At 39.9% G+C, this 19,597-nt stretch overlaps 1 protein-coding gene across 3 annotated transcripts in view; it reads left to right on the top strand.

Moving 5' to 3' along the window:
• Positions 1-19,597, top strand: part of TLK1 (tousled like kinase 1) — a 152,424-nt gene that overhangs the window by 92,116 nt on the left and 40,711 nt on the right. For all 3 annotated transcript variants that reach the window (XM_075933612.1, XM_075933614.1, XM_075933613.1), the window contains 8 exons: positions 1,998-2,044; positions 2,631-2,717; positions 4,474-4,563; positions 6,581-6,673; positions 8,941-9,051; positions 11,391-11,527; positions 13,105-13,293; positions 18,948-19,014. In XM_075933612.1, coding sequence (XP_075789727.1) covers positions 1,998-2,044; positions 2,631-2,717; positions 4,474-4,563; positions 6,581-6,673; positions 8,941-9,051; positions 11,391-11,527; positions 13,105-13,293; positions 18,948-19,014 — 821 coding nt within the window. The remainder of the gene's footprint in view (positions 1-1,997; positions 2,045-2,630; positions 2,718-4,473; positions 4,564-6,580; positions 6,674-8,940; positions 9,052-11,390; positions 11,528-13,104; positions 13,294-18,947; positions 19,015-19,597) is intronic.

Here is a 19,597-nt window from a genome sequence, read left to right as displayed (position 1 = left end):
GATTTCCTTTTTTGAGAAAGTAACAGATTTTTTAGATAAAGGAAATGCAGTGGATCTAATCTACCTCAACTTTAGTAAGGCATTTGATACAGTACGACATGAGGAATTATTGGTTAAACTGGAAATGATAGGGATAAATATGAAAGTTGAGAGGTGGATAAGCAACTGGTTAAAGGGGAGACTACAGCGGGTCATACTGAAAGGTGAACTGTCAGGTTGGAGGAAGGTTACTAGCGGAGTTCCTCAGGGATCAGTTTTGGGGCCAATTTTATTTAATCTTTTTATCGCTGATCTTGGCACCAAAAGTGGAAGTGTCCTAATAAAATTTGCGATGACACAAAGTTGGGAGCTACTGCCAATTCAGAAAAGGATCGGGATATCATACAGGAAGATCTGGATCATCTTGGAAATTGGAGTGATAGCAATAGGATGAAATTTAATAGTGAGAAGTGTAAGGTTATGCATTTAGGGATTAATAACAAGAATTTTAGTTATAAGCTGGGGACACATCAGTTGGAAGTAACGGAGGAGGAGAAGGACCTCGGAGTCCTGGTTGATTATAGAATGACTATGAGCCACCATTGTGACATGGCTGTGAAAAAGGCTAATACGATCTTGGGATGTATTAGGCGAGGTATTTCCAGTAAGGATAAGGAGGTGTTAGTGCCATTATACAAGGCATTGGTGAGACCCCATTTGGAATACTGTGTGCAGTTCTGGTCTCCCATGTTTAAGAAGGATGAATTCAAACTGGAACAGGTACAAAGAAGGGCCATTAGGATGATGCAAGGAATGGAAAACCTGTCTTATGAAAGGAGACTCAAGGAGCTTGGCTTGTTTACCTTAACCAAAAGAAGGCTGAGAGGGGACATGATTGCACTTTTAAAATATATTAGAGGGATAAATGCCAGGGAGGGAGAGGAATTATTTAAGCTTAATACCAGTGTGCACACAAGAACAAATGGATATAAGCTGGCTAGTAGGAAGTTTAGACTTGAGATTAGATGAAGGTTTCTAACCATTAGAGGAGTGAGGTTCTGGAACGGCTTTCCAAGGGAAGTAGTGGGGGCAAAAGATCTATCTGTCTTCAAGATTAAACTAGATGGGTTTATGAAGGGGATGGTTTGATGAGATAACATGATCTTGGTAACTAATTGACCATTCATTATCAGTGGGCATAGGTCAATGGAGGGATGATAGGAATTACTAGAGAACTTTCTGGGTGTCTGGCTGATGAGTCTTGCCCACATGCTCAGGGTTTAGCTGATCGCCATATTTGGTGTCGGGAAGGAATTTTCCTCCAGGGTAGATTGGCAGAGGCCCTGGAGGTTTTTCACCTTCCTCTGTAGTATGGGCTACAGATCACAGCTGGAGGATTCTCTGCATCTTGGGGTCTTCAAAGTATTTGAAGGCTTCAATATTTGAGATATAGGTGAGAGGATTATTCTGGGAGGGGTGGGTGAGATTCTGTGGCCTGCGCTGTGCAGGGGGTCAGACTAGATGATCAAAATGGTCCCTTCTGACCTTAAAGTCTATGGGTATGTCTACACTACAAAGTTAATTCGAACTAACGGATGTTAGTTCGAATTAACTTTGATAGGCGCTACACTAGCGCTCCGCTAGTTCGAACTTAATTCCAACTAGCGGAGCGCTTAGTTCGAACTAGGTAAACCTCATTGTACGAGGACTAAGCCTAGTTCGAACTTACTAGTTCTTACTGGACACCTGGCAACCCTAATTATACTTCATTGCCTTATGTGGATGATGTGAGGGTAAATTAATTGAAGTGCATGGAATTCTCATATGCTGTGTTGATGGCCTGCCATATGAATAGCTAGACAAAAGGTCATACACATTGATTGGCTCACCAAGCTGCAGAAAAATGCTTAAGAGATACTAAGACTTTATTTAACATGTTGTTTACTTTTCACCTCTGCAGTAATTATAGTAGTCCATTTTTATCACTTCTAATGTCTTTAATTTTTTTTTAACTTCAGGGAAAAGTATTGGAGGACGTGGTCACAAAATTAGTGACTATTTTGAAGTAAGTTTTTTATTTTATTTTGAAAACTACTTTTTTTATTTCTTTAATGTTGCAAATAACAGTATAAAATACTGAATTTAGTTTAAATTCACAGGTATGAATGTAGAGAGTACTACAACAGATTTGTTTGGATTGCATTTGCCTTGATTTAGAAATCTAAAATGCATGGGTTTCTATACAAAAGTCACACATACAAGTCACGTCTATACTGTGAGCTAACAATGTCTTTGTAAATGTTATGTTATTTTTACTAGTTTGGAGAGGAGTTAGTCTTTCATAGAATAGAGATCTTTAGAACTTTTTATTTTTAGAACCATCACATATGGTAGGATGTTCTCTTGATCTTGATGGAAATGACAGAATGAAGAATTAATGGTTTAAAATACAGTCATTTGTTATTGAAGTGTTTTTGAAATTTCTATATAAAAATTAAAGTTAGATCTTGAATAGTTGTTTTCACTCTCCTTACTTTATACATATAGGTTTGCAGCAATATAATATAAAGTGATACTTTTTATTTCTTTTGCCTTACCGTTCATTTTCAATAACAATGTTAACTAATTCTTTGGCCATGTTTTCTCTTTAGTATCAAGGTGGAAACGGCTCCAGTCCTGTAAGAGGCATATCTCCTGCAATCCGTTCTCCTCAAAATTCACATTCCACCCCTTCTTCTGTAAGTTTGGCCTATTGATCAGTTCAATTTCAGCATATAGTACAAAAGTTTTCCATCACTGTAAGTAGCCTGAATTGAGAATCACTGATTATAAACCCTTCACTATAAATAGTGCAACTTTCAAAATGTATTTTCAGGAAGAAATCTAATCCTTCAAACCAAACAAGTAGTATTATAAAGTTCAAATTTTAAAAGATGCTTTCCGTAAATTTTAGGCTTATAAACTAGGATTACTGTCTGAAACAAAATCTGAAGGGAAGCTCCGAGTTAATGATTACATGTATAACTTTCAGGTAAGTGGTTGCCTGGTATGGGTAGATATTGAATTCCAAGAACTTTATTTAATATAAATTCATCATTTTTTCCCTGAGTAATTTCAAAAATAGGACATAACATCTATTCACATCTTCCCTACACTCTCAGATAATGTTTTCTTATTCCTTTTTGCTGGGAAAGAGTAGTAAATAATACAGGCTGTTCTGTTGTAAGCAAAGATTCTGATAAACCAGCAGATTCTAGTTTAATTTAAATACATGATTAGTGTGTCCGTTATCACTCAAATTTCAAAACATTACTAGTAAGAAGAAAGTTGGGATTTAATTTTAAAATAGTTTCCCCTCGTATACAAGTGTGCAGTGTCAATGTTGGACTTGTCTTTGTTTAACTCTGGCTGGCAGGACCAGGTTTCCCCCTTCTGGTCAACCCCACTTTATTCTGTTTGCTAACAGCTTTAGAATTTGGTTTCCAAACTTCCTTAAACTTGCTCAGAAGAAGTTTTGAATTTTGCTTAAAAAAATCCCTATCCTTCTCCCCAAAATAATTTATTTTCGATGTCTTAGTGGTTCCATAATATTCAACAGGTACCGTGTTCCTTGTAAGCTGTGCATTTGTGTAGCTGCTCAGGAGAAATTCAGATGTTGCTCAGATGATTAGCAGAGCACCCACAGCTTGATTTTTGTGTTTCTGTTGGCATTGTGCATTCACACATGCCTTGGTGCACATAGAAAATTCATTCCCCACATGGATGGAAAATATTAGAGGGAACATTGACAGGTTCCCTTGTTCTGGGTTGAGTTATCATAGAGAAGCCCCCAAAACTTCAAACAAAGGAAACCAAACTTGGTTATTTTTGAGCTGTCAAAACTTAGTCTCAAAACAATCTAGTGACCCATTGGAAAAGGCGCTACCATCTGATATCAACAAGCTACCATACTTGTTGCTCCCAGACAAAAGTTGTTACAAGAGTCATTATTACATCAGCTTTGTTTATAATATCTAACTTCTGTACTTGATGCCAAGTTTTTTTAAATTGAGCATTAGTGTGAATTGATATATATTGTGGCTGTTTCTCCAAACTTTATTCTGCTATTCTTAAGGTAAGTATCAGTCTTTAGAAACTTTCTATTGATTTACCTAAATATCTTCTGTTCCATAAAGAATAAGACTAAATCTTTCAAAATTTCTCCTGGAAACGGATATAATATTAGTTCTTTTATAATGTTGCATTCTCTCCAAAATAAATTTAAATAAGTAATAAATTTAATGGTGAACAGTTAGGTACAGTACTCCAAAGGTAGGTCTGCTGTATAGTTGAGTGTGTTTTCTTTGCTATGTAATTTACCTTACTAATTACAACCCATGCTCAAGTATTATTTTCATAGTATTTTGAGGTACACGTTCAGAATATTTTGAATATTTCACTTTGCAATCTTAGTATTTCAAGTTGAAACTGATATCTTTTGTTTGTGTATTTTAGGTTCAACAGAATAGTCCTTCTCCTACTGCATTAGCTTTTGGGGACCACCCTGTTACACAGCCAAAACAGTTATCATTTAAAATCACTCAGGTAAACACTTTTGAGTAGGGCCTTCTCATGTATTTCTAGAATACTTGAAAATATTGATGAAAGACCATTTATTTCCATGCTTGATAACTGTTTCAATACCAGTACTTAAAGAATTTACAGACTTCACAAGCATTTGCAGTGGTCTGCAAAAATATTTCAGTTCTTGATAAATTGAGAGTTGCTAGTAATTTTTCTTTTTATGCTTGTATTACTTCCAGCACTTCAGGAACCCCTATAGTTAGATGAATGCTTCATAACTTTTGCTCAAGATTCAGACTGTCATGTGATCTTAAAAGTGTTGGTTTCTAGCTCTATCAATATTTAATATAGCAACCACCGTGACAGTGAAATATAGTCAGATACAACATGGGTTTTCAGAGCTAAAAGTCAAAGTTCTTTATCAATAAATATGGCAATTCTTTTTATACTCTGGAGCATTCGCTTTGCTGTACCACTGTTTCATTTAACACATCCAGCCCATTCCTCTGACATTTGTCTTTCACAGTTGATCAGAGAGCCCAACAGACTTGCAGGGCCCCTGGGCAAGCAGAGGGGTGGGTGGCTTTGTGTTCCCAGAATGGGCAGGGCTGGGACAGCCAGTCCTCAGTGGTGCCCAGTAACGATGTTAAAATGCGATTATCTGGCTAATCGTATAGTCAATACAAAATGTACTATATGATTAGTTGATAAGTGCGCTGTGCAGAGCCACAGCGGGGGCAGCTCCAGGAGCTGACTCCAGCCAGCAGTGAGCAGTTCTGGCTTGTGCAGGCTCCAAAATCACCTGTGCTGCAGCTCTGCATAGGTCCCAGCTCACGCTGAGTCCAGCAGCCCCTGTCCGTGGAAGACAGCCCTGCCCTCTGCAAACAGGGGCTGGTGCCAAACCAGGGCTGTCCACCGCAAACAGAGACTGCTCTGGCACCAGCCCCTGTTCATGGCAGCCAGGGCTGACTATGGACAGGGTCTGCTGCCTGAGCAGCCCCTGCCCATTGCCAGCCCTGGCTGCCATGTACAGGGGCTGCTTCTTAGCAGCATCCCTTCCCCTCTGCCTCTGATAGAGGCAGCAGCGGGGGCAGGCAGCACCCCAAAGATGATGGTGGGGGGAACTGACTTTTAAGCACTGGCTCCTGTCCCCCCAGCAAAGGGGGGGAGCTGCAGAGAGCACGGGGTGAGCAGGAACTTGTACATTTCAAAGCAGAAGCACCCACAGTGGGAATGGCACGAGCATGGATTGCTTCAGTCCCCACTCGCGCCTTTTACCCGCTTTGCCTCTGCCCCTCCATGGAGACGGTGCTGGGGGGAACTGGCTTTAAGCACTGGTTCCTGCTCCCCTCCCCTTGCTGCCTCTCTCTGATAGAGGCAGCAAGCGGGGGAAGCGAGTAGTTGAGTCGCTACTCAACTATCCAGTAAGCATTTGCTTATGGAATAGTCGACTAGTCCCTTACATTGCTTGTGCCCAGAGCACAGTATGCTCCTCCCACTTCCCCCCTACCCTTCCAGTATGCCTAAGAACCACTGGAGTGTTTCGTGTGGCACTCAGGTGGTGATTTAGAGGGTTTGGGGCTCCAGGCTGCTGCTGCTGCAAGAGCAGTGACAGTAGCAGTGGTGGGGAGCCCTGGATCCTTTTGAATCGTTGAGACCCAGGGCAAATGCCCCCTTTGCCCCACTTCCTATCAGCAGTCCTTCAGTTGATGACTTTAAAACTTCCTTAGAATAATATCACTTTGGACAGAGACTATTTATCACAATACTAGTAGACTGTTTCTTTTAAGCCATGTTGTGTTCATCACTTACTGGAAAAGAAAATTAATTGCTCTTTAGTAGATGGGCTTTCAATTAATGAAGGACTTTATCAGTTAAAGTGGTTCTTCCAAACTCTTCATTCAACACAGCCTGTTAATGGACAAAGACAATCATAATCATTTAAAGTAATTAACAACAGTGTATACAAAAATGAAGAAGAATAATGTAGTACAGCTGCAAAGAATGGAATTAAATATTTGAACATCTTTTTGTTCAGACTGATCTCACGATGCTGAAATTAGCTGCACTGGAAAGTAATAAAAATCAAGATTTGGAAAAGAAAGAAGGTCGTATAGACGATTTGCTCAGGGTAAGTGTAAAAGACCTAGTAAAAGATGTCTATTTAAAATATCAATGACACTCTATAGAAAATATCTATAGTACCATATTAAGTTATAAAGCTGAAATATTTTTAACTTTTAATATAAACATAATAGAAATTACCAGACTTGCAAAGATGATGATAATCTATAAAATCTGCATAAATACTTCTGAGAAGTAGCATACTGTGCAGTAAATAAGGGCACGAATCTTTCTCTGCTTCAGTATTTAAAAGAAATATGTCATTGTCACATCTAACTATTGAATATGGGAATAGACTTCTTGAGACTACAGACAGGAGTGATATTGTATATAGCAGTGTGTTTAGTTTAATTTATTTAGCTTTTTACAGGTCCTTATATATTTTGCATGACACATTTCTTACTTTCATTATAAAGTACAGCAGTCCTCAGTAGGACAATTTATTAGTACAGTACAACTCCAATGGTCCGGCATCTGACGGTCCGGCACTCCTGATGGTCCGGCACCATCAGGAACCCGGAAGTGCTCCGGGCAGCCGGACCATTGGAGCTGCTCTGCCCCTAGCTTCCCCTATTCAGCCTCTGCTAAAACTGACCAGCAGCTGAATCCGGGAAGCCAGAGGCAGAGCAGCTGGGGCGCTGCCGGGTAGGTCCCCTAGCGCTGCCCCTCGGGGCTGCGGGACCAACCGGGTAGCACCCCAGGTGTCCCCGATTCAGCCGCTGCTGAAACTGACCAGTGGCTGACTCCAGGAAGCCCGAGGCAGAGCTGCTCTGCCCCTGGCTTCCTGGAATCAGCCGCTGATCAGTTTCAGCAGCAGCTGACTTGGGGACATCTGGGTTAGAGCAGCTGGGGTGCTGCCAGGTTGGTCCCCACAGCGCCGAGGTGCGGCGCTGCGGGGACCAACGCAACAGCGCCCCAGCTGCTCTGTCCCAGGCATCCAGATTCTGCCCTGGGCTTCCCGGAGTCAGCCGCTGGTCAGTTTCAGCAGCGGCTGACTTGGGGACGCCTGGGGCAAAGCAGCTGGGGTGCTGCTGGGTTGATCTCGCAGCGCCAAGGGTCGGCGCCACTGGACCAACCCAGCAGCACTCCAGCTGCTCTGCCCCAGGCATCTCCTATTCAGCTGCTGCTGGTCAGTTTCAGCAGCGGCTGAATCAGGGACGCCTGGGGCAGAGCTGGACTATCGGAAGGGGGGGCTATGAGAGGTCTGGGGTGGCATTCCCGCCGCATCCCAGACCCCTCATAGCCACCCCTTCTGATAGTCCGGCATATCTGATAATCTGGCACCCCCTGGGTCCCAAAGGTGCCGGATTATCGGAAGTTTACTGTATGTACGTTTTGCCAGTTTACCATGATAGAAGTATTAAGGGCACAAAATACTGCCTATAACAGTGAACTACTTTGGAAAGTTCTTGTACTTTGATTTAAAGAAGTTGGGGTGGTTATACTACTGAGTAGCAGGGATGCAGAGGTAACTAGATCAACAACTAAACAAATAGGATGTGAACAAAATCAGACAATAATGCACTGAGAGAACAAATAGAAGCCTTTAAAGGAGATGAGCAAAAGGGACTGTAATAACTTAATAAATTGTATATCTTATCTCATGTATGTTCATAAAATTTTGTATGTTTTTATATGTAGAGAAGAAATAAAGTTAACATTGCAAAAATTCTATTATGTTATAGCTAGAACAATATAGCCCAGTCTTCTGAGATCATAAGATGAATACAAACTTCGTGATTTAAATTTTATCTACCTTTCAGTATGAATGTGAAGGTTTAACCTGTAGGGCTGAAGCAGCTCTCCACCTGCTGGGGGCAGAGGGTTGCTCCAGCCCTATGGGGGCCTCACCATGGACAGTCTGGCCAGAGCAGTCCCTGCCTTTGGCCAGACAGGGCTTGCTCCACCATCCATGGCAGGCCAGAGCACCTCGTAGGCAGGGGCTGCTCTGATTGGAATGCCAGAGAAGCCCCTGCCTGCGGCAGAGGGGCTTCAGGAAGGGCTCTGGTTAGGGCTGGGGGAGGGGTCATTCATGGAGATAACAATCATGGAGATAAGTTTTTTTGGGGGGGGGCTCCCCTATACAGATCTGATGAGGATACTATACTTAAAATTGGTTGTTTTGTTTATAGATTTATATATCTATATATTCTGTTTTAGAACTTGTCACCAAAGAGCTACATTTGTATTGACAATAGTTAATATGTTTTATTTGTAGCATTTTTCATTAAAAAAAACATTGTGGAATAGAATACTTTTTCATATTGTTCTTAGGCTAACTGTGATCTTAGAAGACAAATAGATGAACAACAAAAGCTACTTGAAAAATATAAAGAGAGGTTAAATAAATGCATTTCAATGAGCAAGAAACTTCTGATTGAAAAGGTAAGATGCAACACAATTTTTTCACTATGAGTGGTGGAAAGTACTATAGATAGTTATCTATGGAGTGCCATTGTTAAACCCTCCACCCCATTTTACTTGCTCATAATTTCCTGTTTAAGACTGAAACTTTTGGGTCTCAGTTCAGAAATAATTCATTTTAAATTTGAGAAAAATCCCTTCAGCCATATTTTAGTTATAGAAGAGTGGAAAAAAAGGAGTTTCGAATGTAAGCATTTTTTTTGCTCACTAATAATTCAGTCACTGCTGGGAATAAAATCTATAATCTTAGCATGTGGCTTGTGACTTTTAGCCTTTTTTCAACTTTAGGCAAACTATTTTAAAATAGCTTTACAGATGGTTGAAAAATCACTTCTGAACACTTTTTTTGTGAAAAGCACAGAAGAGAGCTAGGAGAATTTCCACTGTAAATCAGTTCTCTGCTGTCTTTTGTCTTCAGCTTACTATTAGGAACAGCAAAAGGAGGTACTTACCCTTCTGCAATTTCATTCACCTAAATGAAATTTGAATTTCAAATTTAATACTAACTTCTTAAACACTAGTATTACTTCATTTATTAAAAACACCCCCCAAAACTCAAGAAAAACAAATGGAAAAATGAGTTTTAATGCAGTTAATACAAGACAAGTCAGGACATTAAGAAAAGAAACTAAATGTTTCAATAAATTGTGCAGCAAGAGATTGCGGACAAATTCCCACAATGGAGGTTCACCCTGAATGTCTGTCAGCACTAGGGTAATACTGGGAACGGGATGTGACAGGCCTGTTGCTCATCATTAGGGTCTTACTAAATACACAGCTTATTTTGTTCAATTTCATGATTTTGAAAATTTCAAATTTCAATATTTCAGCTATTTAAATCTGCAGTTGTATGGATCCTGACCCAAAAAGATAATGTGGGTGGGGGTTGCAGATTTATTGTGGAGAGGGTTGCAATACTGTTTCCCTCACTTCTGCAGTACTGTTGGCAGCAGTGCTGACTTCACACGTGGGCAGGGCAGATGGAGCGTAGCGTGTTGGCTGCTGGCTGGGAGCCCAGCTCTGAAGGCAGAGCTGTCACCAGCAGCAGTGCAGGATTAAGAATGGAATGGTATCATATTGCCACCCTTACTACTTGCACTGCTGGTGGTGGAGTGCTTCTTTTAGATCTGGGTTCCTCGCTAACAGCCACTGCTCTCTAGGGCTATGTCTACACTGTACAGTTATTTCGAAATAAGGTATTCTGGAATAGTTATTCTGAAATAGCTTATTTCAAAATAGCACATCTACACTGCAGGGAAGCCTCAAAGTTAGTCCGAGGCAGGCTTTCCTAACGTAGACATGCTATCTCGATTTAGAGCCCCAGGGGGAATAACTTAGAATGGCCCTGGTGAGGGGCTATTTCGAAATAGCAGAAGTGGAGAATCTACACATACCTTATTTCAAAATAGCTATTTCGGAATAGGCATTATTCTTCACAGAGTGAGGTTTGCAGAAGTTGGAATAAGCCGTCTGTTTCGAAATCATTTCAAAATAACGGAATTGCTGTGTAGACACTCACATAGTCATTTCAGAATAATGGCCATTATTCCGAAATAACATTTCAGTGTGAACACACCCTAGCTGCCCTGCTCTGAAGGCCGTGCAGAAGTAAGGATAGCACTACAGTGACACCCCCACCCCCAAATAAACATTAACCCCCCCCTTCAACTCCCTTTTGGGTTAGAATTCCCAATTTGAGAAACACTGATCTCCCTGGTGAAATCTTCTTAATAGAGGGTAAAAGCACACAAGACCAAATTTCATAGTGGGAGATCAGATTTCTTGGCCCTTGATGCATTTTTCATACCATAAATTTGGTAGGGCACTATTCTTTATACTAGGGAGAATGCGGGCTGCTTTGAAATGCAGAGCATCCCATAGACAGCTCTTGTACTGGGGACATGCCAGCCTGCTGAGCAGGTTTGAATTGTAACAGTGAAAAGGTAGTTAAAGTTCCCCCTGCCCTCTCTTCCTCCTTTGAAGTCCATGTTTATATCTCAGTGACTCCACGTCACGTTTGCAAGGAAAGCCAAGGTTAAGTTTCTGGCCTATGTATCATTATGAGTGAAAGCTAAATTCTTATTGCAGAATTTTTAATTATTCTGATAATGTATATGCCATAAAAAAATAACATGTATGGGTTCTGAGAGTTAATTGGAATATGAATAGTAGACACTTATCTCCAGCCATCATTCTTTTATCTACTACTAAAAAAAAAAAAAAAAAGTAGAAGGATGGGCTGTATTTCTGCTATCTTTTAAACATTTTAGAAAAACTGGTAATATTTTGATTTTTCTTAGAGCACACAAGAAAAGCTGGCAAGCAGAGAGAAGAGTATGCAAGACAGACTACGCCTCGGGCATTTTACAACAGTTCGACATGGTGCTTCATTTACTGAACAGTGGACAGATGGCTTTGCATTTCAAAATCTTGTGAAGTTAGTCAATGTTATGTTTTTAAAATTCTCAGTAATTGTCAGTTCCCTCCAGTGGATTTTTTATTACTAAGAGCTTCTAGGATTGGAGCTGCTTTCCATATGTAGTATTTCACTTTGCTTTTTGAAGTTTCAGAATACGGTACAGAACTCCCTTAATCAACTGACAGAATGTAGAATGCTAAATCCTGTTGTTTTTGAAAGAAGATGATTGGGCCTCACTTGATTTTAACAAGCCTTAGAACAAGTGTGAATATACTAACTGAGCAGCATTTCATTAATCATCACAAGTGATAGAAAAAAGTTGTAAACCTAGATCAGTGATTCTCAAACTGTGGTCCACCGACTGCTGGTGGTCAGTGGAACAGTTGATGGTCTATGGAGGGCTTGCTGGTCACATGGTGCTGGCTCCACATCCTTCATTATAGCAGCTTCTACAGACATCCAGGCTCTTCATTGAAATGAAGGAGGAGCGAGGAGAAGGAGCAAACCTAGCAGCCTCCACTAGGGGCTGCTGCTAGCATAAGCGGATGGGGGAAAGGAGCCTGTAGCCGCCAGCAGGAAAAGAGCTGCCTCAACAAGGTACTTCAGCAGAGAATGGGGCAGAAGAGGAGCATGGGGAGATGGGGTAGAGGGTGGAGTTGTGGAGTGGGAGAAAGAAATAATTCATGACTTCGGAGATGTGCTTTAGGAAGTAAACTGATTTGACCTTTAAGTATTAATGTATTTACTAGAAATTAGTTTCTGCAAGGAAAAGGTGGGAATGCAGATGGGATTATGATTGGGTAGGGAGTTGGTCTATAAAGACATTCCTCAGAAATGGGGCCACACTAAATGTTTGAGAACCCCTGACCTAGTTAATCTCTGATTATTTAGCTTTTGCAGCCTTCCTTTTGTGTTTTAGGCATATACACAATAGTTTTTCTGTGTAACCCAACTGATGATTTATTTAGGAAGATCAACTCAGGTAAAGCAACTGATTTGTAAAAAAGACATATAAATAGTCTATATTGATGTCTCTGACTTTCTTTTCTGTTGGTGTTGCTTCTAAGCGATAGTATCCATAGTGTCAGAATACCATTTGTTTCCCATGTGAAAAACACTGCATGTATGTTACACTTTTGGAAACCTATTCCAAAAGAAAATTATACCATTATGTTTCCAAAACTTTGTGAGAATATTCCTACCTAATAAGGAACATTCAGGGTTGTTTTTTTAAACATATTCTGAAATGGTCTTATTCTTCATTTGTGCAAAAACAATTACTGATGGGAAAAAGTACAACCTTTTCAGTTACCAGCCTTCCTTGCCAGATTGAAATTCTTCAGCAAATTATCCAGCAAAGAATACACTAGGAAACAAATATCAAGTAAAATAATGCAAACTCTTCTTCTGACCCCTAAAAGCAAATATTCACATTCACGGTGCCTAGTTAAGAAATCTACAACTTTTCATTTTTCCCCCAAGAGATTATGGTCATTCAGTGGATTAGAATCCATTGTTGACATTATTATTTCTGCTTTTTAAAATGTTGTTAGCTATAAAAATTGACAATAAATACAATATGTTTGGTTTTGTAGGCAACAAGAATGGGTGAATCAACAAAGGGAAGATATCGAAAGGCAAAGAAAGCTCCTAGCCAAACGAAAACCTCCTTCTACAAATAATTCTCAAGCACCATCTGCCAATTCGGAACCGAAACAGAGGAAAAATAAAGCTGTAAATGGGGCAGAAAATGATCCCTTTCTTAGACCCAGTTTACCACAGCTGTAAGTTTACCAATTCAATCAATCTTTTTCATAATTTCCTAGATGATGTCTGTTTTGTTTGCAGGGCAAGTAATGACATAACTCCAGCAGTTGCACCGTATGCCAGCAAGTTAAGGACTTACTCTGTTCTCACTGATGGCTTGACTAAATTGAGGAAACTTGCACCAACATGTAGGAGCTGAAATGTATCCTTGCAATTTATCTTACATAAATTGCATCAATCACTTTTGCCCTGATGCAGTGTGTGTCTCCCCAATTTTAGTGTATTCTACAATTGTAACTCCATGGATTTTCATGGTGCTAGCCTTTATTCTCCTTTCAGTTAAACTGATACAAAGAAGGCTTTTGGTGAACAATTCAGGTTCCACCGAAGATGATGATAGTCTTTCAATTGGCTTTTAAAGAATTTGGCTACAGCTGCTTGGTTCTTGAAGGCATGAATCTAAACTCATAATGCACTAAAATAAAGGATGTGAAAATGTAACCATGTACATGGTTAATCAATGAGTCTGAGCTCAGTTAATGTGCACATTTACACGCAGACACCCACCCCCATTCAGAGGCAATAGCACAAGGGGGCAGGCGGGATCTGGTATGCGCGGGGAAACAGCTGCCTCACAGTCACCTGTTTGCTTTGCATTGTTCAATTTGTTTGCTTTGCATTTGATAGCATTTAATTTATATTTATATAGTATTATCACTATGAATCAATTTCTCCTCTTGTTTGTTTTCCACACAATAACAGCAGGGAAGCACATTTTAAAATATATGATGATGTGGTTATTAAACTACAAAAAATTGGCCAGTGCACCAAGAACAGTACTTCAAAGTTATTTTAAACTACTATTTTGAAATTGGTTAGATTCCAAATTGTGGTCCTCAACATCAGAAAAGTCATTATATTCAATATGTACAATATGACGAATGCTAAGCTTTTCTGATTATCAAATCCAATATCCCCTTCACATCTATATCTTGTTTTTGGCACATTTTTCTACATGGTGAGAAAGGAATTGAGACTAAAAAGGAACAACAGGATTTAGAACTGTCATTATGCCTTTAATGCTGATTGTGGTTTGTTTTTTATACTTTCACAGACACATCACTTTTCTGTAGGAAGGCTATTCAGAGGAGCTAAGTTAGGCATGGTTTGCTCTGTAGCTCTATTCTGAATTTTATAGAATTTTATAGAATATCTGTTTTCAGGGGAACTGGCTATTTATTTCTTGAGTAGTTTTGCAACCCCTAACTCTTTGTTCCACGTATGAAAAAGAATAAATACATTGGGATTCTATAAATCTTGTCTGATGTTTGTAGAGACTTTAGTATTCTTACTGTTTTCTAGATCTGCAGAATAGCTCTGTAGTCACTTTTAATTTTTACCATAAAAACAAAGCTTGTGAAAATTTAAAATTTCTGTATATATTCAAATCCAAGCAATTGTTACTAATACTTTTAACCATTAATATCCCTGACTAGTGTATTTAACTAAGTCTTTTTTGTCTATATTAATTATACATTTTCTGAGATTTACTGCTGCTTTAGTTGATGACAAATTTTACTTCAGTTACATGTTTCACAAGAGGCATTCCATAGTTAATTGTACCATGAATCTCTCTTGTTCACTTTGCTTCCGATTTACAAATAGCTACTCCTGTCCTTCCTTCAAAATATTATTTAATTAATTAAATTTAAAATTTTCAAATTCATGTTTTAAATTAAGTTACTACATTATTATATGTAAATTCAATACAGTTTGAACGTTGAGGACTTCTTTTGCCAACTGCAAATTCATTAAGTTAATTGCAATGTTTTATATATGTTAGTAATAGGATGGTTGTTTACACTTGTTAATAATTAATTACTCAAAACTAAGTATGCATTTGTGTACATTAATTTGGTCCTGATATAACGGCTGTTCTGTGCATAACATTGCCTACCTATTTCATCTTTGTTAAACAATTGTGTGTTATTTGCTGAGGTCCATTATGTGACCTGGGATCACCAGAACACAAGGCCCTCTCGTGTTCCATTGCCAGGAGCTCTAAAGAGGGTTTTATTTTTTTAATTAGTATTTGTTGTAGTCTTACTTGTTAGTGTGATCCTCTTCTCCTCTGAAAGATACCTACAGTAAAACTGCTGGTCCCCATTACAGAGTTAGGCAGATAACACGTGTTTATTAGTGGTAAAAACAATTGTGCTTTTCCAGTCTAGTATTCAGTATTCATTTACTCTTTGTAATCTACCATTACTGCATTCACATTGTGTTAATCACTGTACCCATGTTACTTTGAGAATAACAGTTCTAATTATTCTATAGCCAAAGGGAAGTGGTTTTATTTATACCTAACTAGAGGGAAGTATAGAATGGCTGAGATTAATGTAATGAAACGGAGGTACATCACTACAACATACACATGTTTATTATTAAGAAGACCTTTACATTGGTGTACTGAAAAAAAATGATCTAGTAACAAAGCTTGTGAGCAGGGAGTCCCTCTGTCTGGATTTAACAATGGTTTTATTTTTTGGTATAGACAAGAAAAAATGTTTAGCTCAGTTACAAAAATGTGTGATTGAAACTAGTGCTGAAAAAAGCTTTTTTTATATGAACAGTTTATAAAAACAGTTTTCAAAGCCACTAGGTGATGACTGAGGCATTTTCAAAGACAGGTCATGTTCCTGATGTAGTAGGATGATTAAAGAAATAACAACTTGCTGTGTTTGTCTCATGTGAATTTGAAAATGAATCAAAGTATTTATACTAATCTCATCAAGATGGTATCTGACCACCACAGGACAACCTCAGCACTTGTGTTTAGATGGAGTTGAGCAAATTAGCAGGGCTGTCTAGACACTATTCTTGTGCTCTATCAGTGTTCTAATTTTTGGTGTCCCAGAGATTAATGGTTCCATTTGAGATTTCTTTATTGTTGAAAAAACAATTTTTATAAGAATCTTGTTTAATTAAAATCAGTTGAAATGTAACTCAATGACTGTTAACTTGAAGTGCACAGATAAACTCAACTCTTTAAAAAAAAATCTATCCCAAATGTAATTCTTATATCCCAAATTTAATTTCTCTACTTCAGGCAGCCAATTAAGTGTTTAATGTCAGCCCCCACTGTTTGAATTTCTGGAAGCAGCCATTATGTTCTTGGAGTGACTAATAAGTTATTGCATTTTTAGAAAGAACAATTTTGGTTTCCATAGTGACTTCCTCCCTTCATTCTTCAGCTTTAGCCATTTTGATCCTGGTGTCTTCCTAGCCATCACTTCCTCTGTTCTATTTATTCAGTGGCAGTGTCTCATGCAAATACTTCTGGTCCCTGTGTCTAATTTAATATATCGTGGAAGGGGATACTCAGCTATCAGTTATGCTAATTTATGCAATTTAGAGGGAACATAATGTTTAGCATGAAGGAAGTAGAAAAGGTTTTCAGCAATTTTTTCATAATTACTTGTTTAAACAGCAACAATGTGACTGGGTCTTTACAGGACAAATAAAGACAGCCTTTGTCCCAAGCAACTTCATCTGTAACAGGAGCAGGCAAAATATGGCCTACGGGCCATACCTGGCCTGCCAGATCCAGCCCAGCAGGAACCTCGAGTGGGCTCTCAAAGCAGCCAGCTGCAAGGGCCAAGCATATTCTGTATGCTGCCTATCCCTTGGGGGGCTTTCTGAACTACGCCCCCCCAGTACAATCTCGCAGCTCCCATTGGCTGAAAACCAGCCAGTGGGACTTGTCTAGGCTGTGTTTTGAGTGGCGTGCCGCAGGCAGAGGGCTACTGGCCAGGATTTGCTTCAGATAAGTGCCTCCCAGCCACAGTCTACACCTGGTACCCCCACCCCCCACGCCTGCACCCCAACTCCCTACCTTAGGTTACAAATCAAACTCTGCACCCCTGTTCCAGGTCACAATCCTCTCCTAGGTGTTGTATCCCCTCCTCTATCCTGCTTCCGAGTCAGAACCCTACCCCCATACTGCCTCCCAAACTCTGCATCCACCCCCATGCTTTAATTCTTTGCTCCAGGGCCCAACCTCCTCCCTGACCCAACTCCCTCTCAGACCCCAAGTCCACTCTTCACCCCAATCCCCTGCCTCAAGCTCCCTTCTGCACCCAACCTTGATCCCAGACACTGCACTTCCTCCATTAATTTCATAGAAGAGTGCAGCCCTTGACAGCTTACCAAATTCTTGGAGTGGCCCCCAGTCAAAACTTATTGCCCACCTCTGATCTACAAGATAAGGCCCAAAGAAGATGTTGAATTAGAGCATTATATCTGAGATTTTTGCAAGTGCTCAGCATTGGCATAACCCTGTAAAAACTTCCCGTAGAGTTGGCCAGCTCTGGAGCACTTCTGAAATCTCCATCCTAAAAATATTTTCGTCTCATTTTGTTATCCTTTGGATCAAGCTTTCAGGTTTGACACATTGAATGAGAACTGAGAGGTAGTTTTAACTTTGACTCTTCTCCATTTCCCCTTTTTTTTTTTTTTTTTTTTTTAAGAATGTTTCCTTGCAGTTCTGGGTGGAATTACAACATACTGTGTAATTGAGGTTGTTCAACTTGAATTCATTATGCAGTTCCACTCCATACTGCTTCCTAACTACCTTCCCTAATTTCTATGATTGGAGACAATGACCTGGCAATCCAGAGTCTTAAGCTATATTCTTTTAAACTGTCTATGGATTCCTTTGTGGTTGTGCACTTAGTGACATATTTTGAGATGCACATCACCGAGGCAATTCCTAACATCTGGAGTTGGGAGATAGTCAAGGAGATCTTGTACTAAGTGATCTGTTGAAAGGGAAGTGGTCATAGCCCTAAGGTCCCTCTAAGCTCCGCAGTTGCTTCTTAAGCCCTGCACAGGGGCTCAAGGCTGTGGTGTGTAGAGATGCCTCTTCCCAAGCCCCAGATGTGCCTCTTCCTGCTGGTTACAGCATGGACTTGCACAGCTAGGGGAGAGGTGACTCTCACCTGGCCCCAAACTGCTGCAGTGGGTAGACCTTTCTCATTAGAGCAGCCTGCACCCCTTATCTCTAGCCGGAGCCCTCCCCTTCACCACAACCCTTTGCCCCACCCAGGAGTCTCCCGCACCCCAAACTTCTCATCTCTAGCCCCAGCTGAAGCCCGTACTCTAACCTTTTGCCCCAGCCTTGAACCCCCTCCCACACTCTAAACCCCTCATCCCTGGCCTCACCCCAGAGCCCACACCTCCAACTTGGGCCCTCACCCCCCCATACCCCTTCCCACTCTCTGAACTCTCCAGCCCCACCCCTGCTACACACAGTCCATGTACTAAATGAATTTTGTTATGTGCTCCAATGTGAACGTGATAAGTCACACATCACCTCCATACTGGTGCAGATAATACAGTTCATTCTGCACCTGGCCATAAAATTAGAGGGAAAAGTGGTTCCTAGCACAGACAGTGTTTCAGAATACCAGATCGGTTTCTACAAATAATGGGGTTTGGCTCTGGAATGACAGACTATTTTAAAAAAGGCACAATTTAAAATGCAGTCTTGTTGGTAGTTATAAATGGTAAAGAATGCTATTTACTGTTGTTTGACAGGCACATAAAAATATGAATATTTCTGAATCTTTTATAGGCTAGTAAAATCTATAACTATATGTTATTTTTGCAGGTTGACTCTAGCAGAATACCATGAACAGGAAGAAATTTTTAAACTTAGACTAGGACATCTTAAAAAGGTATGTATAGTCATTTGCTCTGGGATTTTTTTTCTGCCATGCATCACAAAGTGCAAAAACTAATATGGATACAGTATTAAAAGAGCTTGTTACAAAAATAGCTTGTTAGAAAAATTGATTATTCACTATAACGTCATTAGTTTCTTGTAATGTGGCATATTCTGGGTGTTCCAAAGAGACCGTGTATTTAGGTTCATGAAGTATTGAGTCCCTTGTATCAGTTTGCACTAACCTCTTGGACCAGTGTTGGTTTTCTGGTCACTGAGTGAAGGAAGGTCAACACAATGGATATATCTTAACAAACGAAACTGGTACAGACAGGATGACTTTTCATTAATGGTATTTGCTGTATACAGATTTTACTGTCTGTGTGGTCATACATTAAATATGAAATGTTAGTATATAAAATAATATAGTTACCTTTCTGTTGGCCCCACAGATGAGGTCACTGGGAGCTGAGTACTCCACATCCTGCAGTGTCCCTTCCACTAAATCACACATCTGATCTCTGCTTTAGAACATAGTACTGCAGTTCTTAGCTTTGATGCAAGATGCAATGAATAAGGCTATGATTCCATCATGG

Source organism: Pelodiscus sinensis, chromosome 7 (genome assembly GCF_049634645.1).
Source record: "Pelodiscus sinensis isolate JC-2024 chromosome 7, ASM4963464v1, whole genome shotgun sequence".
In the NCBI taxonomy this organism is placed as follows: domain Eukaryota; kingdom Metazoa; phylum Chordata; order Testudines; family Trionychidae; genus Pelodiscus; species Pelodiscus sinensis.
The sequence above is the reverse complement of the archived record's forward strand: the minus strand, read 5'-3'. Positions and strand labels throughout refer to the sequence as shown.